At 41.2% G+C, this 26,139-nt stretch overlaps 1 protein-coding gene across 2 annotated transcripts in view; it reads left to right on the plus strand.

The window, feature by feature from the left end:
• The window catches only part of BOD1L1 (biorientation of chromosomes in cell division 1 like 1), a 54,616-nt gene that overhangs the window by 24,922 nt on the left and 3,555 nt on the right, over positions 1-26,139 (plus strand). Inside the window, exons 10-25 of one of the 2 annotated variants that reach the window (XM_060148505.1) lie at positions 515-6,485; positions 8,369-8,433; positions 9,322-9,406; positions 11,535-11,578; positions 13,004-13,061; positions 14,303-14,373; positions 14,984-15,056; positions 15,797-15,876; positions 17,512-17,596; positions 17,965-18,038; positions 19,898-19,973; positions 20,052-20,086; positions 21,398-21,443; positions 23,368-23,417; positions 23,515-23,599; positions 23,977-24,130. In XM_060148505.1, the coding sequence (XP_060004488.1) occupies positions 515-6,485; positions 8,369-8,433; positions 9,322-9,406; positions 11,535-11,578; positions 13,004-13,061; positions 14,303-14,373; positions 14,984-15,056; positions 15,797-15,876; positions 17,512-17,596; positions 17,965-18,038; positions 19,898-19,973; positions 20,052-20,086; positions 21,398-21,443; positions 23,368-23,417; positions 23,515-23,599; positions 23,977-24,130 (7,052 nt within the window). The remainder of the gene's footprint in view (positions 1-514; positions 6,486-8,368; positions 8,434-9,321; positions 9,407-11,534; positions 11,579-13,003; positions 13,062-14,302; positions 14,374-14,983; positions 15,057-15,796; positions 15,877-17,511; positions 17,597-17,964; positions 18,039-19,897; positions 19,974-20,051; positions 20,087-21,397; positions 21,444-23,367; positions 23,418-23,514; positions 23,600-23,976; positions 24,131-26,139) is intronic. The other variant, XM_060148507.1, reaches the window with a different exon arrangement.

The following is a 26,139-nucleotide window of genomic DNA, read 5'->3' on the forward strand; positions in this document are numbered from 1 at the left end:
ATGGAGTTCCTATAAATAATTTGGGTTTCTAAATTAAAATATAAGAAACTTTTATTTCATTGCAAAATTTTTAAATTGGCTTCATTAGGTTTTCAGCTTTTGGACTAAAAAGAACATTGCTTTGTCATTCTTTCAGCTTATATTTATTAATGACCACTGGTCATTAGTGAGCTTTGGCAACTTAGAGTTTAAGAAGGCCTCCTAAATGCATGGACCTATCTCAGGAGAAAGAACTACTCTCTAAAAAGATGCTGCAATGTAGTGGGAAGGGTACTAGACTCAGAATGAAATCATCTGAACTCATTGCTAGGTGTCAAGTTATTGAATCATGCTGAGTTTCAGGTTCCTGATGCATAGAATGAAGTTAACAATATCTACTGGCTGCTGGCAAAGGTTAAATGAGTAAGGTGTAACATGTGACAGCACTCAACGTACTATATGCACCCAAATGTTAGATGTGAATATAAAAGTTAATGTTAGTATTTCTTACATTTTAACTTTTATTTTCTTACAGCATTGTGAAAAGGAAAAAGTATCTTCTTCAAAGGATTTGAAGCACATTCATGCAAAGAGTGAACCAAGTAAACCTGCTCGGAGACTTTCAGAGTCTTTGCATTCAGCTGATGAAAACAAAAATGAATCCAAAATAGAAAGGGAACATAAAAGACGGACCTCAACCCCTGTTGTGGTGGAAGGAGTGCAGGAAGAGACTGACATGAGAGATGGGAAGAGGCCAGTGGAACGGTCAGAAAGTGGCACAGAAGAACCCCAGAAACAGAAATGCACACTTAAAAATGAAAAGCATCTAAAGAGGGATGAGTCTGAAACACCATACTTGAGAAGCCTGCCTAAGAAAGAGACAAAATCCTCCAAGGACAAGCCTGAAAAAGAGAAAACTTTGTCAGAAGACAAACTGTCTACAAAACACAAGTATAAAGGTGACAGTACACATAAAACAGGTGATGAGACTGAGCTTCACTCTTCTGAGAAAGGCTTGAAAGTTGATGAAAATATTCAGAAGCCAAGTCAACAAACAAGGCTTTCTTCAGATGATAAAGCTGAACGAAAAAGTAAACATAGGAATGAAAGGAAATTATCAATTTTGGGCAAAGATGGTAAACCAGTTTCTGAATATATTATAAAAACTGATGAGAATGTTCGTAAAGAAAACAACAGAAAAGAGAGACACGGGTCAGCCGACAAAACTAAGGCAGAGCACAAATCAAGAAGATCAAGTGATTCTAAAATTCAGAAAGATTCTCTGAGTTCCAAGCAACATGGAAGCACATTACAGAGAAGAAGTGAAAGTTACTCAGAGGATAAATGTGATACGGACTCGACTAATGTAGATAGTAATTCAAAAGCAGAAGACGTTGTTCACAAGGAGAAGCGAAGAACCAAGAGCTTGTTAGAAGAGAAACTTGTGTTAAAGTCTAAATCCAAAAGCCAAGGCAAACAGTTAAAAGCAGTTGAAACAGAATCACAAGAAAATGTCACGAAACAGGTGACCACTTCAAAACCAGATAAGGAGAAGAACACAGAAGAAAGTGACCCAGATAGGCTGCGGAAGTCTAGAGTTGAAGACAGACCTTCTGAGGAAAGTGGTATGGAACCTGCATCAGAGAGCGCTGCCTCTTCAACACACGGTGCACAGAGAGAGTCCAGTCACAGAGCGAAGTTACCACTAGCAAAGGAGAAGCACAAGGGTGATAAAGAGTCAAGCTCTGCCAGACTTGAGAGAAAGTTATCAGATGGGCACAAAAGCAGGAGCTTAAAGCATAGTAGTAAGGACGTGAAAAAGAAGGAAGAAAATAAATCAGAGGATAAGGATGGTAAGGAAGTTGACAGCAGTCATGAAAAGCCCAGAGGAAACAGTTCAGTCGTGGAAAAGAAATTAAGCAGAAGGTTGTGTGAAAATCGAAGAGGAAGCTTATCCCAAGAAATGACCAAAGGAGAAGAAAAACCAGCAGCAAACCCTTTGGGCACTCCCAGTAGTTCCTCCCTTCAGAGACCCAAAAAAAGCAGTGATCCTGCCTTGATGCCCGAACAAGAGCCAATGGAAATTGATCTGGAGCCAGCCATGGAAAATGCATTGGAAGTACCAAAAACCCAAAACATCAGAAGCAGTAGTTCTCAGCAAGACATTGACTCAGAAAATATTACAAAACAAAAAACCACTACAGTTCTAAAGGATGAGTTACGAACTTCCATAGTAGATTCAAAAACAGCAGCTCCAGCCTGTAAATCAGGACGTGGAACAGGAACTGTTGGTAATTCTGAAAAGCACGCTGACCATAAAAGCACCCTGACCAAGAAAGTGCATCTCCAAGGTGCTGTGTCCAAACCGAATCCCGGGGAGAAAGAGCCCACTCAACAAGGAACTCATGAAATGAATGTAGACTCTGAAACAAGTCATCGATTGTTACCTCGTGCTCTGTCAGAAAGCGACAGGGCGCAAAAGAATTTGAAAAACACCACCAGACCCACTGAAGAACGTGTTGCTCAAGGAGATGCTGCTCTTGAACATTCCACAAATGTAGACTCCTCCCTGTCATTAAGTTCTGTGACTGCTGTGCCTCAGAAACAATCTCATGATTCAGGTGTAACTCCTTCAGTTGACAAAAGAACTGTTTCAGAAGGTGGCACAGCCAGCACCTTGCTTGTGGACCACTCTGAAATCCCTAACCAAAGCTTGACCGTTAGGGAATCAGAAGTCCCTAGGACAAGTGACAGCAAAGAAGGTGATGCAGTTTCCACAGTAGATAAACCAGCAAAAGCAAGCATGGATAACAAAAGACACATTCCAGAAGGTTCCCAGGCCACTGTACTCCACAGCAAGCAAGGAAAAGTAAACATGCCTCTTGGTAGTGAGTTAACAGACATGACTATGGAAAATGAGAATGTTATCAAAGAAGGTGGTTCAATGGACGTGGCTGGGAAAGGAAGTAACTTGAGTTCAAAGCAGAGAATTAAGGCTTCTGTAGAAAATGACCAAAAGGATGGCATTGCTGTTAATCAGGTGGTAGGTGTGAGTACAGAAAAAGATGCTGAAACTGTTGGACTTAAGCATAGTAGAGGCCCAGGTGAAATAGAAAACTTGCCAACTGATGCTGACAGAAGGAATGAAAACAGTGAGGTGGACACCAGTGCTGAAAGCAACACTGCATCCTCTGTTTTATACCAGAGGAGCCGGAAAGCTGAGACAGCAACAGCCAGGTCTGGTAGAGCAGAAAAGACTTCCATTGCCACCAGTACTGAAGGGAAGGACAGAGGTGTTCCCCTAAACCCAGTGAAGGCGGGGGATGCCACAACCACGTCTGCAGAGACAGCAGAGGGCAGGGTGGCCCTGCCTTGCACAAGCATCGAGGCAGATGAAGGCCTCACAATGGGTGTGCACTCCAGAAAGCACTGTCTTCACGTTGGGCTGGAAGCCAGGGAAGGCACCATCTTTGCTGCAGCAGAGGAGGGTGGGGGCATTGTCACAGAAGGATTTGCTGAAAGTGAAACTTTCCTCACAAGCACCAAGGAAGGAGAAAGTGCGGAGTGCGCTGTGGCCGAGCCAGAAGAAAGAGTGGCTGACCCAGTGACAGCTCCCATGGGGACCACCAAAGGCGACATCAATAGCGCAGCACCCGAAGAGAAGGATGACGCTGTGACCAGTGCAGGCTCCGAGGGGAAGTGTGATGGTTCTTCAAGTGGGGACTCAGGACTCGTGGAGGGAGCTGTTACTTTTATTAGCGAGGTTGAAAGTGATGGAGCGGTAACAAGTGCTGGCACAGAAATCAGAGAGGGGTCCCTAAGCAGTGAAGAGGTGGATGGATTCCAGAGAAATATGATGAGAATGGGCCCCAAGAAGGAAACTGAGGGGACTGTGACGTGTACAGGAGCAGAACAGAGAAGTGATAGCTTCGTCATGTGCTCAGTAGCTGGTGCAGGGCCACAGGAGGAGCGGAGGGTTACAGGGGCCCCTGAGGTCCCAGTAGATAATGACACGCCAGCGGGAACCAGTCCCACCCAGGAGGGAGGCGGGTCTGTGAATGACGGCCCAGAAGGTGAAAGCGCGGTCACCAGCACAGGGATAACAGAGGAAGATGGGGAGGGGCCGGCAAGTTGCACAGGTTCAGAAGAGAGCAGCGAAGGCTTTGCTCTAAGTTCCGAATCAGAAGAAAATGGAGAGAGTGCAATGGACAGCACAGTTGCCAAAGACGTCACCAACATACCATTAGTCGCTGCTGGTCCATGCGATGACGAAGACATCGTGACCAGCACAGGCGCGAAGGAGGAAGATGACGAAGGGGAGGGTGTCGTGACCAGTACTGGAAGAGGAAATGAGATCGGGCACGCATCAACATGCACAGGGATTGAAGAAGAAGGTGAAGGGGTGTCCATTTGTGAAAGTGCAGAAGAAGGGGATGGTCGGATTGGCACTGCAGTGGGGCATGTGGAAGCCGAGGCCGGGGCTGCCATCCCGAATGCAAATGAGAGTAATGTTGATAGCATGAGTGGTGCCGAGAAGGACATTAAAGATGCAGAGATCTGCTCCAGTGCCAAAGGGATTGTGGAAAGCAGCGTGACCAGCGCAGCTGCAGGAAAGGGCGAAGCGGCTCCGGTTCGTGAAGGTTGCAAGGGTCCCATGACTAATGCAGCTTCAGATCACAGTGACAGTCAGCTCACCAGAAAAGAAAACGTCAACGATACCACTATTTCCACTGGCCTGGTGGGGGGCAGTTATGAGGCTCTTGTATCCGGTGCAGTCCCAGAATACAAGGCTCATCACACGTCACCAGATGAAAAAGCAGATGAAGGTATCATCACTTCTGTGGAAAATGAAGACTGTGATGGCCTTGTGGCTGCTAAAGCCAGTGTCAGTATTATGAACCCAGCTTGTTTAGCCAGCGGTAAAAGTCAAGGCAAAGGCTTGATGATTTCTACCAGTACAACAAATGATTTCACCCTGCAGCTAAACACGATGGTAGGTATGGAAGAAGGTCGTTCAAGTGCCCTGAGAACTGAAGAAAGTGTGGAGGGCCCCAGAGTGAACGTGGAAGAATTTGAGGTCCCCATGCCCAGCGCGGTGTCAAGCGATGAGAGCCAACTCCCGGCTGCTAGAAACGAGGAGAAAGACGAGTGTGCCATGATTTCCACAAGCATAGGGGAGGAGTTTGAAGTGCCCATTTCCAGTGCAACAACCATCCAAGGTGCCGAGAGTCAGCAGCCAGTTGTAGCAGTTGAAGAACGAGCTAAAGGGCCAGTCTTGGTGAGCGCTGATGACTTCGATGTGCCCATGCCCAGCGCACCTGCGGAAGTCGAGAGCCCCCTCGCTTCAACCAGCAAGGAGGAGAAAGATGAGTGTGCCCTCATTTCCACCAGCATCGCAGAAGAGTGCGAGGCCTCCATTTGTGGTGTGGCTGTGGGAAGGGAACATGAGCGATCCATCCTGGGCATGGAGGAGAAAGATGGGAGTGCCATCATATCAACAAGCTCGGTAGAAGACTGCGAGGGCCCAGTGTCCAGTGCTGCCCCTCAGGAGGAAGTCCATCCCTTGGTCACACCAGCGGAGGAGACGAGTGACACCGCCATGATTTCCACCAGCACCTCAGAAGGACGTGAAGCAGTCATGGTGGGTGCCGTCCCACAGGATGAAGATCAGCTCGCCATTGTGGGAACAGAGGACTTGAGCGATGCTGCCATCATCTCCACCAGCACAGCCGAATGTGTGCTGGCCGCCACTGGCCTAGACAGGCACGAAGAGAATCAGCTGACTGCAGGCAACCCTGAAGGAAAAGATGACCTGTCAGCCTCGAAGATGAGCAAGGCTGAGGCCCCTCTGCCCAGCCTAATTGCTGAGGACAACTGTCAGTATCCTGGGCCATCCACAGGAGAAAAAGAAGTGGGCCCCATGGTGGCAGTGGGCACCAGGGAAGGGCACAACAGGATGTCGGTCAGCGTGCTCTCTGCAGGTGCTGGGTGTGCACCAGAGACACTGAAGTCTGGCAAGGACTGTGCAGGCAAAGATCAGAGAGAAGATGAAAGCCCTGAGGCAGGGACGTCGGGGGACAGCACTCCAGGCAGGTGTCCGGCAGGGGTTAGTGTGGACTTGCCTCTCGACCCTCGAGGAGCAGAGCAGGCAGCCAACGACTCCTCCGTCAGGGTGCTCTGTTTGACAGCTGTAAATACTGGTGCTAAAAAATCTGATGATCAGCAGGGGCCTGAGGGCAACTTGAAAACCACCACTGAGTGTATTAATGGCCAAGAATCAGAAGTTGCTCCTTCTCACATGACAGTTCTTCCTGCTGCCTATGCTGTAGCTCTCTCGGCTCCTAAGTGCAAGCAGGACTTGGCTATCAGGAGTGATCGCAGTGGCAAGTGGAGCGCTCCAGCGCCTGCTGAGAAAACAGGAGATGGTAGCAGCATGACCGTGTCCTTCCAGGAAGAAGGAGGCCTTGAAGTCACTGTTTCTTCTGAAGAGAATTTGCGTAACATAGGTGAGAATCTCCTAAGTGCACATTGTTGCATTTTACAAAGATAATTGTGTGTAGAGGACATTTAAGACAATCTTCCAAAAGATGGTTTGGATTCTAGAACGTTACAAAATAGCTCTCATCCAACTTGAAGGTGAAGCTTCTCTAAAATTGTGTTTAAAAGCTTAAAGCCTTAGACCTGCTTCTCATGTGCGATGAGGCCAGAGGCCAGAGCCTGAGAGCCAGGTCATCAGCCGGCCAAGTGTTGTCTGCAGGACTGTTGCAAGTTACTAAACCTCTTGGACCTTCAGGTTTCTTATCAATCAAAATGAAGATCCCTTACAACAACGTATGAAATTAGTGTATTTTTTATCACCCTTATTTTACAAATGAGGAAAAAGATTCAGAGAGTTTAAATAACTTGCATAGTACTCAGGTGCCTCTTAGAAAAAAAAATTACTTCAGAGCCTCAGTTTTCTGTTGTATAAAAAGGAGATAATAGTACAAAAACAAGCATCATTCTAACCCTTATCTGACTTACAGACTTGAACTATGTGTCAGTTCAGTCTAGCTGGCTACTGCTAATCGAGGGAGCACATTATTATTTTTAATGGAGTTTATTGTTCATATAAGTGAGTTAGTTTCTGGTTTAGAATTGTTTGAAAAGGAAAAGCATTCCTTCCTGGTAGATTTCAGAGTGCTGGTCTTGTTAGAAACAGTTGGTAACTTTCAAAGGTGTAAGCTTTAAGCATGGTCATTCATACACTCCCACTTCAGACACATTACACCAGGTACCACTGTGGATTCAAAGATAAATAGTCAAGATGGGAAAATAGCTGTGAATCTAGCCATGTATTGTACATAGGCCATGACACTGCAGTGTGACAGGTGCTTAGAATAGGGTTAACCACAGAATGCTGTGAGAACTCAGAGGGGCACATGGGCTGGACTTGAAGGGATCAGGGATGTTGTCTTCCTTTCTACTCTGATTGTATAAATTGTAGCATCCTGGACTTTTCAACTGGAATAGACCTTAGATACCATATAAATGCAGCCTCCAGAGGCTGAGGCCAGTAGGTTTAGTCCTGTTCATTATAGGGACTTAGATAGGAGACATTAAGAAATGTCCCAAGGGTTGAAATAAGTGACTTTAAAATTTTCCATTGATTTTAGCTTAGGGTAAATTGAACACTCTGGAAGTTTTTTTATGACTCAACCATTGCTACAGTCTATTATTCCTCCTGCCTCCCCCCTTTTCTTCTCCCTGAAGGAACAGAAATAGGAGGGCTTTTAGCAAAGGCAAGCTTGCAGCCTCTTGGAGAAAGGAAGGGTTTTCTTTGGAGACTTACATGTGGGCAGGTGAGAGAAACTGGAAGTCACAGGACAGAAGAGAGAAGGAAAGAAACGACCAAGACAGGGATAGGTTTGAGTCTCTAGCAGAGAAAATTCTGTTCTCTTTTTATCCACTTCACAGTTTTTAACTTTATGTTCAACTTTGCTGTGTCAGCATGAAGCAAGTACAGTGAGTCTATTCACAAATCACCTTCTTTATTGGGAATATACCACAGTGGCCTAGAATATTTTCTTTTAGGGACAAACTTGATGTAGATCACTATAGAAAAATTCTTGGAAATAAGATGTCCTCACAAATAATATTGTATCATTCTTTGTGGGCAGCCATCTTAACAGCAAAAAAACATTTTCACACACCCCCTCCACCAAAAATGAGTAAATGACCCCTTGCCTTTCATCTGAGAATTTTCGTATGTATTCCTTTTTACTGTTTTCTATTGACAGCAGAGGAAGAGGGCATGGCATACTAGATAACAACATTCTGTTACCTTTTGATTCAGGATGTATTTTGCAAGCAAATTCTTAAGTTGATTTAGTGCTTTGAATTTCATTAGGCACTGAAGAGTCTCCATTGAATGATTTGGGAGGATTGGGACTGAAAGCCAACTTGAAAACTGAGGTATGGCTGGTAATTCAGTTATGCTGAACTGTCAGTGGTGTAAGTACCTTTTCACCATATATAGACATATGTACACTTGAGCAGAATATAGTTCCTGTATTCTGTATAGCTATACAAGCAGAGTATAGCTTCTCATTGTACTTAAGACATTTAAGTTTTGTTATTGTCACATCCTATAGGGGAAAAGCTAAGAACCTCAGTACCTCAGTTAATAGTGCCATCATCAGTTCCATCCACTCAAACCAGAAACCCAAGAGTCACCCTCAGTCACCCCACATTCAGTCCATTTCCAAAATATAACTTGAATCCATCTATTTCTATTTCTATAGCTGCCACGTAATCTAAGCCACTACTTCAGTAGTGTCCCCATTGGACTTTCTTCCTCTCTGGTCCCTCCTCTAGTCTTCACACAGCCCTGAGAGCTATCTTGAAAAACATAAATTAGGTCGTGTCATTGCTCTGCTTGAAATTTCCAGTGGCTTCCCATCATACTTAGAATAAAATCTTGTTTGGGGGGTGTTTTTTTGTTTTTGTTTTTTTATCACAGCAGGCACTGCAGTGGTTCAGGGTGAGCTGTGGTGAGACTTGAGCCTCTTGAGGAAGTGGGGCAGATCAGGAAAGGCCTTGTGTGTTGTACTCTTTTACTTTAAAGCAATAGGAGAGCCATTGATGGATGAAATTAGTTTTATCATATTTTATTTTATTTTATTTTTTTGTTTCTGAAGGTTGACAGTATTCATTTTTAAATTTCACAAACTTGAAAGTAGACTTTTATATTGTCACAGGATGTTGGGTGTTTTGTTTAATTCACTTGAGGTGAATTAAACTTACCTTCTTATTTCAAAAACCTCATTTAACTTATTTGTTATGGTGCTTTGGACTTTTTAGGTATTTGTGCCATCAGAGGAAGAGAAAAATCATGAAATTCCAGCACCACCAGAAAGTCCAAGTGGGAGAAAGCTGAGTGGAGTCGGTAAACTCCTTTTAGTGGTTGTTCACATTACTTTTTCCTTGCATGTGGTTTTATCTTTCATTGCCACATAAAATTAGTAGCTAACTTGTAATAAAACATCGACAGGCTATATGGATTTACCTCTCATTTTTAACATAGGTTAGAGGGAACTCTACTATTTCATTTTTGACTTATACTTTTTCTCATGAAGTATCAGTATTATGTCAATCAATATTATGTAAGGTAATTATTTAAATCCAATGTCTCCAAATAATTGTGGCCAAACAAGTTGCTTTGGAGCAAACCCTTGCTCAAGCTCACAAATGTGTCAGTGTGGCCCTCCCTGTCCTTTAAGGTGCTATCACAGTTCACTTCCAAAAGTCTAGTCTCCGGCCCCTGTTCCCACTTCTTTTAACCTCACGCTCATGGCTCCTGGGCTCTGGCAGTTGCCCAGTTACTGAAGCTACTTCCCGCTTGCATAGCCTCTTCTCAGTCTCTCTGTGCAGTAGTATTTGGTGTCCACTAAGTATTTTTTAGGGGAGAGCCTCAGTGTCAGACAGGATTAGGACAGCGGCTCTCAAACACTTTGGTGTCAGGACCACTTTACAAATGACTTCATCTAAATCTGATTACCTCCCAAAGACCCTAACTCCAATACCGTCACATTGGGGGTTAGGATTTCAGTATATGGGGTGGGTGGCAATATATTCCATGTGAGCGGGACAGAAACATCCAGTCCATAGCATTCAAAAAACTGCAAAGTTCAGGTAAAGCATGATCCAGGAGCAAAGACACAGCTTGCAAAGGCCCAATTTCTTATCTTCTCCTTTAGCCCCCAGCAGAAGTAATCACTTTCTCATTCTTGGTCTTTAGGAATATATCTTTGTGCTGTCATTCATGGCTGAAATCCTGAGACTTACTCTGATTCAGTTTAGGTACCTGAATTATATTGTTCTATCTTTGTTTTTTAACTCAGCCATATATTGTGGGCAGCCTTCATTGTCATTGTATACAGATCAACTTCATTTGTTTTAATAGTGGTCTGTAATGCATTTTCCCATTTGTTATTAGATATTTTAGTGGTCTCCAGATTTTGTAGTTTTTACTAGCTGCAGTGAGCTTCCATATGCATGTAACCATGCATTTCCCTAAGTGTTTTCATAAGAGTGAGTTGAGAGGTCAAAGAATATGTAAGTTTTGCATTTTCATTTCAAGCACTTGATACTCCCCCTACTTTGGAGGCAAATACTGAAGGATGAGTAGGTGTATATTCAGTGGACAAGGCAAAGAGAAAGGCAGTGTGTATAAATCCTCACCGGGAACTATCTGGGGCAGTCAGGGTGGGGACCTTCCAAGGCACAACCATCTGAAAGGGCAGCCTTCAAAGTATGTGACCTCAGAAGCCTTATAAGCAAAAGTACCAGGCAGTCCTGGAAGACCACCCCAAGACCTGGTAAGCCATTCATGCTCACATGTTAAAACCCTAACGATGACTAATCTATCCAAAACTTGGACAGATGCATTAATTAAAATTTGTATGTATGTGTTATAATACAAATAATTAATATCCCATTTGTTAATTGTCAAGAAGGTAACATTTTTGGATTCTGAAGTCCTTTCTTCCCACAGTTATATTTCAGGTTACTTTACTGTGTTTAGGTATGGTTCAATAAGAGATCTACTTATGTAAAAGGAAGTTGTTTTTAAAAGAAAAATGTGTGTTCTGTCACTGTTGAGTAGAAACAGTAGACCTTGTACTTCAAGTTTCCAAAGAATATAAATAGACCATTGCCATTTGAAGGGATAGGATCTAACTTTTCATTTGATGGCATTATTTTTAAATGAACCAGTGTTACACTGTCGCTTAACGGTTACAGCAAAGGCCTTCCTTCCACCGTCCTTCTAAGCTTCAGATCACTGACATGGCTACATCACTATAGTGATTTAATGGATCACTGCCATTACTGTAAAAATGCAGGCAACATTGTTTTTCTGATAGTACTGACAGAACATGGATTGTATATTTCACAAAAGCAGCTAGGCCACTTAGCGACATATTCCGACTTAACTAAAAAAGCTTTAAGTTTGTTTCTCTGTGGTTCAGAAACAACACTCAGTTTCCTTATTTCTCATTTTTATTTTTGAACAGCTGAACTACAGAGGGAGCCTTTGTTGGTGATTGAATCACTAAATGTAAGTCACTGTAATGGTTAGAGTTTTGTTGTTATCAGTTGGGGTTGCTTTGATTTGGGGTTTTGAGAGCGATTACATTTAGAGGAGGGGCTGGCTGTGCATTTCTTTAGGAGACAGGACGTGCTCTCCATTCAAGTTCAACTTACTGACACCTTCAGTTCCATGTTCAATTATATCCACTGATGTCAGGAAATTTAGTTGTTTTTCTCAGAAAAAAGGAGTCACTCAATTCAGCTGCACTGTGTTCTAGTGGCTGTTTAGGCCAATGTCATGAAACAGCACTAAGGAAATAGAAGGTGGCCCAGATCCCTCAGACTAGGGAACTCCCCTGGTAATCCTAATGAAATCCTTCAAAGAGCTAGGAGCTTTCTGTTTGTTTTATTACTATAATGGGATGCAAATTGGACTGTGACGTCTTAAATTATCCTGGTGCTGTAGACCAAACCGACTTTATTTTAAAAACTAAAGTTCACTTTATGTCTTTAGAAACCTTTTGTGAAGATACTAAACTATAATTGCTATATATACAAATTTTTTCCCAGCTGTGGCTCTCCTAATCCCTTCTGTGCTTGAAAGAGTTGGGTTTTTGTTTGCTTTTTTTTTTTCTTTCTTAGTGCATAGGGAAGTGAACATTTTGTAAAATGCTTGCAAATCACAGACAGCTACATTTTTTCCAGTGCCCCTAGAGGACTCAGAAGAGCTTTGCTTCCTACCAGACAACTATGGCATCAGAGGGCTTACCTCACCCTGTTGAGACATCCCAGTCTGTATCTAGAAGCTCACACACGGTCTACTGAGTAAAAGGAAGAGAAAAGTCCCACTTGGTTTTGTTCAGGTTTACCCTCCAGGAGTTAAAAGGATTCTAAATGTGGCTGAAACCTCCAGAGCTCCCCAGCATCCTACCTTGTTTCCCCGAATCCCCCAGCTGGCTTTTTCCCATCTAAGCACAACTGCCCTTTCCAAATATGAAATTCTGTAGCTAGGATTTAGAATGTTGTAGGATATTCTAAGACTTCCTCTCTGTGTTAAAAAAAAAAAAAGTACAGTTGACAAGATTTCCCAGAGGGAAACCTTATGACAGAATGACAGAATCCCTTAACATTTTTTAGTAAAGAAAATCTTCAGGGATTGTTGGATGGGAAGAGAATTCATAGAATTCGGAAATTTTTTCTCTCTTATTTCTTACTCTTTTGCCATACCATTTTAAAGACAAGGAGAGTAAACAGAGTGGGATGCTAATTTCTTAAACTGAAACTTCTTCAAAAGGAAAATGCCCTATGCTCTTGAGCTTGTGGGTGAAATTTATTAAAAAAAAACACGGACTCCAGTTCCTTTAAGCGTTCCCACAAATGGCCAGATTATTTTCTAGATATTCAAGATTTGTGTGAGATTATCCATAAGTAACTTTTTCTGTTGCGTGTTTAGGTCGAAAATTCAGGCTCAAAAACAAATGAAATTCATAGCAAATCTCAAAGCAAAGAAGGTAAGTTAGTGTATTTCATAGTAGTAATTTTAATATTATAATTATCGTTTGTTGAGTGCCTTCTGTGTGACATGCCCTGTGCTAATTATAATTAGTTTGCAAATTTTCACTCATCTAGTTTATATGATCCATTACAATGAGCGTTAACAGCATCACATCTGTAGTTGAGGAAACTGAGGCATGGAGTGGTCCAGTGTCTCATTCAAGGCCACATAGCTTGTAAGTGGTGCCTTGCCTTAAATAGCTACTAGAACTTTGCCAGAAACCTCACAGTAGATTTATCCAACGTGGATACAAAATGTATAGACCCCAGTGGTTTGTATGATAGGAGAGGCTCTGTGCTAAGTACTTAACTGTTGATTTCTGACAAGCAGTCTCAGTTTGGTAGCAGATCGGGGACATCACATTTATGAGGCTCATCGCCCAGGGGTCAGACCTCATTGCACGCAACCTGCAGAGACTGTCAACCCCAGAGGAATAATTCTCTTCTCAAAACAAAATGTAGAATTTTGTTGATTCCTACTGATTTTGTTGATTCCCTATTCCAAGAATGGGGAAAGAGGTCTTAATCCCCTATACAGTTATTTTTATAACAAGTTATACCATATTTCAAACCAAAGTAAAGTGGCAATAATTATAAACACCCATGTATCCATTACCTAGTTTTGTCATATCTTAAAATGCAGTATATTTGCTTCATAACTTTTAAAAAAATGTTACAGATATATTTGAATCCATATTATTACACCCCCCTCCCCAATCCCAATCTCTTTTTTGTCATGTTGACATGTATAACTCTAGTTACTTTACTTCAGTTGCTCTTTAGTATTCCATGGTGTGAATATACCACAGTTACTATTGCTTCTTTTGTTAGTGGACATTGAGGTTTTTTGCACCTTGTCCCAATTACAAAGAGAGCTACCATGCATGATCTATTGTTTCCCTTGGACACTTGTTCATACTGTGCTGAAACAGGAGCTGGGGGGAGAAATGGCTTTGAAATTTACCATGTAAATTCCAGTGATTCTCTTCCCTCCTTCAACTCCATTTACTCAAGTCTAGAAATGGAAATCATTGAACTTAACTGACATAGTTTTTGTGAGGATCCCACCACAGTCATTTGTAAAGTATTCTTTCTTCTTTTCCTTCCCCCTTCCACACACACCCCTAAAATAAGTATTGGAGTGAATACTTAAGGTGGGGTTTTGTTTTTTCTTTTTTCTTTTGTATTTATTACTCAGAGACATCCAATAGTGGAAAAGACAACACAGAAGCCATAAGAAGCCATAGTGTTGAAACAAATCCTAAAGAGGTGGGTTTTCATAAGAAACTCAAGTATTTCATGTTTTATGCATAGTGCTTTCTCCTGTGCATAAAGGCTTTTACCTCTTTGTGTATATAAGAAATTAAATGTATGTATTAAGAGTTCTCCATATCACTGTTACTTCTTTATGTTCGTGTAAGGTTAGGTAATTTGGCAGGTCCCAGGATTATTTGGACATGTCCCTACGGTACAGTCAAGGATGTTTTTTCGTATACTGCCATTCATCAGCCCTTTAATAGGCCACCAAGACAGGAGAAAAATGTTGCCAATTAATTTATGGCATGCCATCAATTGTAAGACATAGTTTGACTTCAGAGATGGTAAAATGAGAATTTTTTTTAACGTATTTTAGAATTGTTGAAATACAGTATGTAACCAAAAATAGATATGGATATTTTGTTTGGACTTATATTAAAATCTTAAAAAAAAAAACCTCAAGCTTACAAAATGAGTCTAATCCAAATCTAGATGCCAGAAGCAATATTCTAGATTTTTAAAAAATTTATTCCAAGGGCTAGAAACTAATACAATGTGCCCCTCTTTAAGTAGATTTGGATCCAAATTCTACTGTCTTTAATATAGTCACTCTTAATTCTAGGTTGAAGAGGAAGAAAGGCACATGCCTAAAAGAAAAAGTAAGAAGCAGTATCTCTCTTCAGAAGATGAACTGGGTATCTAGAATATATGTGTTCCTGTTTTAGACATCTTTGAAAATCATATTATTTTCACATCCAAAATAATGGGCCGGTAACATAGAAAATTCTTGAGGATAGTAATTGTTTACAATTCTTAACTCTAGTGTGTTTCCAGACCAGCTTGACACCTCCAGGGTCTTTTCTGGACTTGATCTAGAAACTAGATTATTCCCTGCAGAAGACCCAACCCCTGGAAATCACAAAAACCCAGGCTTCCTCTGTAACCTGGGCCTGGGCCCCAGCCAGGTGCCATCAAGTAAATCTGATTCCCAAGAGCATGGTCTTAATTGCTAAGCCATACCTCTTAGGTGCTAACCTGTTCAGGAAGTTAAAAGTGTCTGTGGACAGAGATTCCCTGGAGGTCCAGTGGTTAGGACTTGGCACTTTCACTGCCGTGGCCTGGGTTCAATCCCTGGTTGGGGAACCACAGCCACACAGCTCAGCCAAGAATAAAAGAATCTCTGGAAACGCTATGTCCTAAGCCTTCTCCACAGAACCTCCTGCTTTGTTGGTGCCATTTGAGCATTTGTAGATTTTTTTATTTTTATTTTTTTGGTTTTGCTAGGGCCAAGGCCAGTGTTCAGTGCTCAAGTCACATGACATCATAAATGCCTAAGAAAGAGGTCTCAAACTGTCATTTTTTAAAATAGAACTATGCATTTCATTTTTTCATTTGGCTTTTATTCCTTTGTGATTCTGTGCAAACTGATTTACAGATGATAATCCAGATGTCCTGGATTCCATAATAGAAACAGGACAGAGGCAATGCTCTGAAACTGAGCCACAAGATACAAAGGTACTTTTTCCACATATTAATTTTAAGTTTTAGGGGTAACCTAATTACATCACTGTGTATACTTATTTTGTATTATATATATGTGTGTGTGTGTATATATTATATATACAGTTCTAATATCTCTTTTACTTTATGTATCTCTAAAAATAAAAGGTGTATATTTTTTAGGCTCTCTCAAAGGAAAAAAACAAATGTTGCACTTTATAATCTTAAACTGCAAGATTGTATTAATATCACAATTTAGGTATAATCATTGCTTAGGTTTTTGTTCATATTATTGACTTCCTTAGGTTTCCAGGTCCTTTCTTCCCAAGTGTAATAGGCTTTATTACAGATATACTTACATGAGAACAGTGAAATACGGTGATACATACTGTTTAAAAATTTTAATATTTGGCTTTCTCTTTACCATAACTCCAGCCCCTAAAATATAGGTAGTCCAAGGATGGGCCCTCCCTCATTGCCTCTTTTTTCCTATGATCTTATTTTCACCTTGTGACTCAGGGAAGCGGCTCACAAATTTTCATTTCTGCTCTTACCCTGTCTTTTGTTCTAGGCCCAGATTTCTCCATTTCCTGGTAGATAACCTCTTCTTGGGTTTTCTCCCATTTCCGAGACTCAGTACTTCTCAGTGTCTATTCCAGTCCACCTCCATCTTCTTGTTCTCTCTCTTTCCCTAATCTATTGTTTTTCCAACTTGTTCCAAAAGTATTTAAGTCACCTTATAAGTATATGCAGCTGACTTCCAGCTCACTAAAACCAGTTTATAGTCTCTTTTCCTCCCAATAACTGATAAACTAAATAAAAAGTAGTAAAAGAATTTTAACAGCCGAAGAGGTAAAGTCACATACTGTCATGAATTTCAGTTGGTTGTGGCCAAGGAAAGATACTGGGTTTTAAAAAGCCCATCACTCCCCCTGCCCTATCCAGAACAAAAATCTTGAGACAGTACTCCTGAATTTGGAAAGAAACAGATTAAAGGGTATCCTTTTATTTTCCCTTCAACTTTGTGTAAGGTTTTTAATGTTAAATTTAAATATACTCTGACTTAATTATTTTCATTTAAAAATCACATATACAGGTAATATTCTCAATATAAAACAGTATTCTGATTTTAAATTTAACTTGTATATTTTTATTTACACATTATATTAGTATCATAGTATAAACAATTTGGTATTTCATGCTCAAAACTTCTTTGCAACTAAGGGCAAATAATTTAACCATTGAGAAATCATTGCTCTAAATCAGCCCAGCTGGATACCCAGAAGTTCTCTTTGGCATCTTCTGCTTTAGTCCTTTCCCCCAGCCCCTCGCCTCCACCAGCAAAGAAAAAAAAAAAAGTCTGTTGTAAATTCCTTTCAGTTCTTTCTTTGGAGTTTCTCTTGAAAAGTCCAGGGTGAGGGAGGAGAGCAATTTCCATTTTGCAGGGGGAAAAAAAATGGCCTTGTTGCTTTATAGCCTTATCTCTTGCTTTTTTGCCTTCAGATTTTGTATCTTTTTGTGTAGTCTCCCAAGCAGCAAGATTGTTACTTTTTAAGAAAAATTCCCACAAATATCTAAAAGATTGCTAGGAAATTATTGTTGAAATAAGTAAGAAAAAGAAGCTTCTTGTCTTGTTCAACTTCTCCATAGGAAGAGAACTCTGGAGATTTGGAAGAGTTACCTAAAACAAGTTCTAAGACAAACAACACTGCTTCAAGGGCCATGGAAGAAAAAGGTGAGTAATACATCTACTTAGATAAATTGTTTGAAGAGGAGACTAATCCTTCAAAGCAGTCAGCATATCTCTCACCAGGCTTCACCAACTGAAACTGCAGTTTGCTGATCTGCCTTCTCGTTATAACACAGTACGTCGCGCTGAGTATCAGCAGCGCTTGGGGATCATTTTTAATCTGGCTCCTGTTTTACCCAAAGTGTGCTTCTTATCGGTTAACCAGACTCTGGCTTATTAACTTTGGTGTGTCCACCTGAGAATGGAGTCTGTGTGCATGTGTGACGGGGACGACATAGGTCACCTTGGTAGGTGTCCTGGCGCTGAGGCTGAGTGTAGTCCCCAGCAGTGAACGAGCTCTGCTCTTTCTTCAGATGAATACAGCAGCAGTGAAGCCGCTGGCGAAAAGACAGAGCAGAATGATGATGACAACATAAAATCTCAGGAGGTGAGAAATATTTTTTATATTTATTTGTTCAGATTTATTTAAGTACTACAAACAAATAAAATACATTCAATGCTCTTACCCAAAGTTCTTCTTAAATGCTTTTGAAGTAGTTCTTTTTTTTTTAGTGCACTAGGACAGCATTTCATGCAGTGCACTTCATCAGTGTCATTTTGATTCATTTTGTTCCCTATATCTTAATTTTATCCAAACATTTGTATGAGACCTACTTCTGTCAGCCACATGGGATCAGCCCAGATCTGTACCTCAGTGTCCATGTCACTTCCTGACCCAGAGGCTTAGCACGGCCAAGCCAGGCACCAGCTCAGGTCAGAGAACAGGGAGCTGCTGAGCCCTGGAGTCCAGCAGAACGAAATGGGAGCAGCAGCATCAGGATGTGCGGAAGGCCTGCAGCAAGTGCCAGATGGGACCCAGTTTGACAAGGTGAGGTCAGGGATTCCTGGGAGGCTGCAGGAGAGGCAGACCTCCATCCCTGCTCACTCCAGGCCCCTTCGGATTTGCAGAGAGCCCAGGGGGACACAGAATCACAGTGACCTGAGACGGAGGTCCGTAAATCAAGGGAAACAACTTGTACACCAGCCAGATCTTCTACATAACCGTTGCCAAGTTTGCCAGTCTTGATACAGCTTTTTTTTAACATTTTTATTGGAGTATAATTGCTTTACAATAGTGTGTTAGTTTCTGCTGTATAATAAAGTGAATCAGCTGTATGTTTACATATATCCCCATATCCCCTCCCTCTTGCATCTCCCTCCCACCCTCCCTATCCCATCCCTCTAGGTGGTCACAAAGCACTGAGCTGATCTCCCTGTGCTATGCAGCTGCTTCCCACTAGCTATCTATTTTACACTTGGTAGTGTATATGTCCATGCCACTCTCTCACTTCGTCCCAGCTTACCCTTCCCCCTCCCCATGTCCTCAAGTCCATTCTCTACCTCTGCGTCTTTATTCGTGTCCTGCCCCTAGGGTCATCAGAACGTTTTGTTTTTTTTTTTAGATTCCATATATATGTGTCCGCATACGGTATTTGTTTTTCTCTTTCTGACTTACTTCACTCTGTATGACAGACTCTAGGTCCATCCACCTCACCACAAATAACTCAATTTCATTTCTTTTCATGGCCGAGTAGTATTCCATTGTATATATGTGCCACATCTTCTTTATCCATTCATCTGTCGATGGACACTTAGGTTGCTTCCATGTTCTGGCTATTGTAAATAGTGCTGCAGTGAACATTGTGGTACATGACTCTTTTTGAATTATGGTTTTCTCAGGGTATATGCCCAGTAGTGGGATTGCTGGGTCGTATGCTAGTTCTATTTTTAGTTTCTTAAGGAACCTCCATACTGTTCTCCATAGTGGCTGTATGAATTTACATTCCCACCAACAGTGCAGGAGGGTTCCCTTTTCTCCACACCCTCTCCAGCATTTATTGTTTGTTGATACAGCTTTTTAATAGTTCTGTTTGTTTTCAGTGGCCTCCTTTATTTTTTATAAGGGATCCCATTTGGTCACAAGTGACTAGGACCAAATCCACATTTAAGTGGACATACATATTTATTACAGAAGTAAAAGCTGACACTGAGCGCTTACTTCCATTATCTCATTATCTCATAATCCTCAGGACTCTGTGAATTCATACTCAGTCAGCATTGTTTGTCAAGTGAGGGGACTGTACTGAGAGAAATGAAGCACTAAGCCTAAGGTCACATATTTTTTAAGAGACAAAGCTGGGATTTGAGACCTCTTAGGAGGGAACTCTAAATCCCATTTTGAGAAAGCAAACTATTTGTATAATAGAGGATAAAACTTTGTATTGCTTTTTTTTCTTTTCCCCTTAGGAAGATCAGCCAGTAATTATTAAAAGGAAAAGAGGAAGACCTCGTAAACACCCTGTAGAAACATCATTAAAAACAAGTAGGTATTTGGTGTGTTTTCAGTTCACACAAAAGAAATTTTCAAACTGATTTTCTAAGTGAGATTTTTATTTTTTAGAAGATGACTGCAAAACAGATGCTGGCATTGTCACTGTAAGTAATTGCAAAAGATGAGAATTCTTCAAATATCTGCTCTTGACCTGGAAAGAGTATACTGCAATATTAGCATTTTCAACTATCTTTTCTAAAAAGTATTCGAAAAGCTTTAAGAGATTCTCTTAAATAAAACATCAAATAACCATTCAGATAATATTATGATTACTAATAGCATCATATAAATATAATTATATTAATTGTAATTCACTCTGACTCTATCCTCACCTGTCAGTTCAGTTATATAAATTATATAGGGACTTATCTTCTTGTCATCCTTGATTAAAATATAGAAAATAGCTGTTTTATATGATTTTTAGATAACGGCTTCTTTATGGAAACCTCCAAAGTGTCTATCTTACTACTTTTTATGGAGGCCCTTTTATAGTCGAATGTACACCAATTTTGATGCAGGAAAATTGGCAGTAATACTTTGTTTTTTAATATTCTTTATCTTTGACCCTGAAGTGTATACCCAACAAAATCATTGTACCAAGACGTTATTGCATGAGTTTCAGTGATAACATTATTAAGAGGACAGACATGTCCACTGACCTAACAAAAGCAAATGGTGGGGGGCTTCCCTGGTGGCGCAGTGGTTGAGAGTCCGCCTGCCGATGCAGCGGACACGGGTTTGTGCCCCGGTCTGGGAGGATCCCACATGCCGCGGAGCGGCTGGGCCCGTGAGCCATGGCCACTGAGCCTGTGCATCCGGAGCCTGTGCTCTGCAACGGGAGAGGCCACAACAGTGAGAGGCCCGCGTACCGCAAAAAAAAAAAAAAAAAAAGCAAATGGGATTCAAGCCTCAGCTCTGCCACTTACTCCCAGATCTGTGATACTGGACCAGTCATGTGACCCTCTCGAGACTCCCATTTCCTTGGATATAAAGTAGTGTAACAATATCTGCATTAATTATCTCACTAGAATTCTTATAAGACAACAGAACCAAAGAGCCACATGTAAGAGTGTGAATGCATTTACCAACACATAAGATGGTTTGCCGGGCCGGGTTGGGGAATATTAACAGCGGGCCATGTGTGTCCCTCCATTGCTTGCCCCCCCGGCGTAGCAGCACAGTGGCTGGGAAAGAGGCTTGTGGCAGCCCTAATCCTCCTTGTGGAAAGACCTGTGTGTTCAGAATCATAGGCATCCATATTTGCTTGGTGTGTTTAATCAACTGCAGGAAGTAGGTTCCAGATATTCTGCCTACATAATAAACAGAGGTCCTCCTGTACCTTCTTTACATTGTTGATTGACTTTCTATGGGATAACAAACTGCTGACTTCAGTTTTTTTCTTTGTTTAAATTTAGGTAGAACAATCTCCACCTGGCAGCAAACAGAAAGTAATGGAAACAGGTATGTACCTAAAAGCATTGCTCTCTGTATGATTTAAGGAAGGGGTGGGGAAGCCTGGCTGTCGGGGAAGGTTTTAGAATTTCATTGTTTTCCAATGAAGTGGGTGGCTTCCTTGGTAAAAGCGGCTGTCCTTGTAGCCATGAGAGACTCTAGCTAGTGGCTTTTCCTGTGATCTGAGTCATTCTCAATTTTGTTAGTCTGGGAAGTCTTCAGAGAGAAGGGGGAGGGCAACACGGAGCAAAAGAGGGAAGGCACTGCTGTGTCCAAACCATACTTTCATGGACATGTTTTAGGGAGAAATAGATCAACCTGGGACTGGGAACTCTTATCAGGAAGACAGGAATTCAGCCCAAGAGCCTATTGTTTTCAGAAGAAGAATTTTGAAAGGAGCCTGTGCAGCTTCCAGAACTAGGATGCAAGAGATAAAATTGTTTCAATGAAGTGTTTTTGTCCTCATTCCAAGGAGAAAAAATATTCCAAAATGTTGATAATGATTAGCTCTGGCTGGTGAGATAGTAGGAACATTTCGTGTTTTTACTGTTGCCTGCATTTTCCAGAATCTTTACTATGTATATGTATTAATTTCATGGTTTAAATTTTTTGATACATAAAAGCAAAAAATAGCCATTGATGGGTTTGAAAGTGCTGACACAGGCAAAAAAAAAAAAAGAATATGACAAGTATTTTGGACCAAATAAGTAGCATGGTCATATCAGGAAAGTACATATTTTGATTAGCAAGGTAAAAGCAAATGTGTAATTTAAAATTTTTTTCCACATTTAACTATGTGTGGGATCTTATGATCATCTTTTTCTTGCCTCTTTGAAAATTAAGTTTTATTTTTTTAACAAAAGGAGGTTTTGCTTATGTTTTGTTTTTAACCATCTTTTATTCATAATTTTATAATATTTTATATCCATACAACAAGAAATCTTTAGAACTCAAATGCCCTTTAAAGACTCTATTGTAAGCTATGCAATTATGTTTTAGTATTGTCGTTGGGCAGTAGTTTTCTGAATCAGGGTAATGATGACCAGTTAAAGACTGGATTCTTCTTTGTGAGCCTTTTTCTTGGCTTTTAACTCTTCTACCTACATTAGTTTAGTGAACTTGCAGAAAAGGCAGCTACGCAGTCTTCATCACTAATAAGTCCACTTTTGGGTTGTTGAGTGTCTAATCAGCATCCTCATAATCTTAGCTTCAAACAGTGCATTGAACTAAACTTCATTTTTCTTACCAAGATACATTCTCAGAAAATGATAACATCTACAGAAAGCAAATACATAAAGAATAGGTATTCACAACCTAAAATAGGCTTATAAAATGTACTTTTCTAGGTACCATGGTATAAGTATATGGAGTCATAAGAATTCCAACTGCCCCCCCCACCTGCTAGTTATGTGACTCTGAACAAATAATTAAGTTACTCAAGCCTCATTTTCCTACCTATCAAATGAGGGCTGTACTATTTATAGAGTTCCATTACAATTTGAGTAAAGTCTGGAATCCTGACCTGCAGTTCCTGCTGTTTCTTGGGGGCTCCCTAGATGTCCCCTTCCTCCTCCCTTTCCAGGTTCAGAGCATTTGAGCTGAAAGAGAGAAACCATGAAGGCAATCTAACCCAAATCCTCATCTCACAGATGAAAAAACTGAGGCTGAGGGAATTTAAGTAATTTGCCTAGATCACATAGCTTATTCATGACAGATCTGAAATGCAAACTTTGGTATCCTGACTTTCATTCTGACGTGCTTTTTTGCTTAGGTATTCCACCTCAACGTTTCCTTGGCTGATACAAAAACAATGATAAATCGCATAAGAATACCTTAATTAGCACTGGTACATTCACAGACAGCAAGCCAAACTGTTGAAATTTAATTTGACACTAATTAAAATACTAATGCAGAGATCTTCCTTTTCTTAAAGATGAGTCCAATAAAGAAACACCTAACCTACAAGAACGAAGTGGAAGCAATGTAAGTGTTAATTTTCTTATCAAGACATGTCCTTTAGAAATAAACTTAGTAAATGCTCAAGCGACCACCATTTCAACTTTAATTTTATTGCTTCTAGGATGACAGTGAAGAAAAATCTGTAGCAAATGTGCGTCGGAGAGGAAGAAAGCCCAAGCGTTCACTCACTCTATCAGATGATGCTGGTATGTTCCTGGCAGAGTCTTAATTACAGAGTCTTATCATTTCAGAATCACCTTTTAAGAGTTTTTCTTTGGATGAGGAAAAATCCAGGGGGTGCAGCTAGTATTAATACTACATAAATATGTGTGAAATGGCTCTAATCCTGTGTCAGAAATGGTACTGGGGCTTTTCTGAGTAGATGTGAATTTTTTGCAAATGCTGGCTGTGAACTGCCTAAGTAAACTATCCCAGAGATTAAGTTAAACAGTTGTAAATTCCAAGTGCTGAAACAAAAAGGAAGTGGAAAACCACTTCTTCTGCCTCCAAGGCCCTAATATCTGTCCTTTGGAAGTGTCTTTGGGAATTGTACAATCCAGGTGTTACCCTTCTGTCTGAACAGAATCCTCAGAGCCAGAAAGAAAACGCCAGAAATCAGCTTCTGAAGCAACTGAGGACAAGAAAGACCAGGAGTCTGATGAGGAAGAGGAAGAAGAGGAAGAGGATGAGCCCACAGGAGCCACCACAAGGTCCAGCACCAGATCAGAGGCTCAGAGGTAACAGGGGACAAAGGAGAGCTTCCAGAACCTTCACCAGCTTTTCCATCAGGAAATAGCTGTGGGTTTCATGGGATTCTCTTGTCTTTGACTCACTTGTGCCACAGTGTGAGCTCTTTCCTTTCGTTTTATCCTCAGCAGAGAGCACATGCTCCCAGCCCTCTGACATTTCAGTTCCTCTGGGAGAGGCTATTTTCCCTCTTAACCATTTTTGAGGATCACTTTGGAATCTTTTCCAGGCTTTAGATACCTGTTTGGTGCAACCTATTTAGTTCCTTCATAAATATTTATCAAGGATGAGTAGATGTCTCAGATGCAGTGCTAAGCACCGTGGATGGAAACACAGATACATACAACACAGTCTCTGTGTGCAGCGTGCTTAGCTGCAGTGAGAAAGAGAAATCATGAGCCCATACCCGTTGCAAGATGTACCTCACAGTGCTGTGTAACAGGTCCATCACGTGAAATCGCCAGGATGGCCACCATTTTCCACTTACATAACTGGCAATTTCATATGTTTCCCATAGTACGTTCTCCCAAACCCTAGTATAGCCAGAGCCTCTGGAGAAAAGAGGACCATGGTCAAGTGAGTTTGGGGAATGCCTCTGAATTTTCTCTCCTTTTTAAGCTGTAGTGTACATTACCATATTAAGGGCTTGTCATGGTCCTAAAGGAAAGAAACCTGTTTAACTTTGTCAGTTATACTTTGCCCCCCAGCCCCTGTTATTATACCTTTTAACATCAATCAGTATTCCTTTCCCCACAGCCCATTTTGAGAAGTGTTGCATCACCTTACAGTTTTATAACTTTTTCTGAAGCGTGAATATTTTCCATTTTTAATGTGATTCACAAGCTGTTAATCTTGGTATCATCATCTATAATTTCATTATCCAAGATTTCAGGAATATTTATTTCAAGAGGATCACTTATTAACATCTGCCACTGTAGTATAATAGTAATAATGTGTTATGTTTACATAAAGACTTAAAATGAGCCTATTTCTAATTCCTCTAAACCTCTAAACCTGTACATTATTAAACCACGTGATGTGGTTTAGTTTCTCAAAGAATGAGATTTTAGAGCCAGAAGACTTTACGAGCTCACAGGGCTGAAGGTGAGGTGTCTCATGGTTGTTTCTTAGGTGGGGCAGCTCAGATAAATAGGAATCACAGAATTAAGATATCTGCTGATTGAGAGGGTGCGTTTGGGTACAGACACCCCTCCCTCTTTTACACTCGTGGAAAGATCATCCAGTATAGTCGAGCCCAACTCGGAAAGTTCCACAGGCCTTCTAGGCATCTTCAAGTGAGTGTCTAAAAGTAGCGAACAGATTTTCCCTTTAAAATTTATTCTTCAAAAATAAATCGTATTTGACTTACAGTTCTATAATCACCCAGATTATCAATGCTTCTCCTTAATGCACTTTAGGAGCTTGTGACTTTAGATTCCTTGGCATTGGTTGATTGGTTCCAGGGCTCTGGCATCTTTATAATCCCACAGATTCTCAGGGTCACATGGGGTCTCAGTGGGTCCATACTGCAAACCCATCAGTACCTCGATCATGCTGCCCGCAGCTCCTCTGAAAAGGTATTTCTGCTTCTGCGTGTTACCTCAGGACAGGAAAGCCACCTCCTCATGGCATTCTCTTGTGTTCAATGGATGCTGGCCTCCCCATAGCTTCTACCTTTGGAGCCTGTACAACTTTCCCTTAAACACTGGAGGGTGGCTTCTAGGTCTTCTCTTGTTTTGAGCCCCCTCATCATCCTGTTTGTTCTCCTCAGTTTATCTGTATTCTCTTTTAAGAAGCAAATGTTTACACCAAGTGTGCACTGATGAATCTAGAAGAGGCCTGTCCACCTTATTTTCTAGACTGTGCTTCAACATGCATCCAACTCACTGGGCTCCCTCTGCCTGGGCTGCACACCAACTCAGCACGTTCTTTTTCCTCATGGGACATTTCTTCTCTCACCTGATGCTTGTGCAGGTGACTGCTTGGACCCGGTTCCAGG

Source organism: Lagenorhynchus albirostris, chromosome 4 (assembly GCF_949774975.1).
Source record: "Lagenorhynchus albirostris chromosome 4, mLagAlb1.1, whole genome shotgun sequence".
Classification (NCBI taxonomy): Eukaryota; Metazoa; Chordata; class Mammalia; order Artiodactyla; family Delphinidae; genus Lagenorhynchus; species Lagenorhynchus albirostris.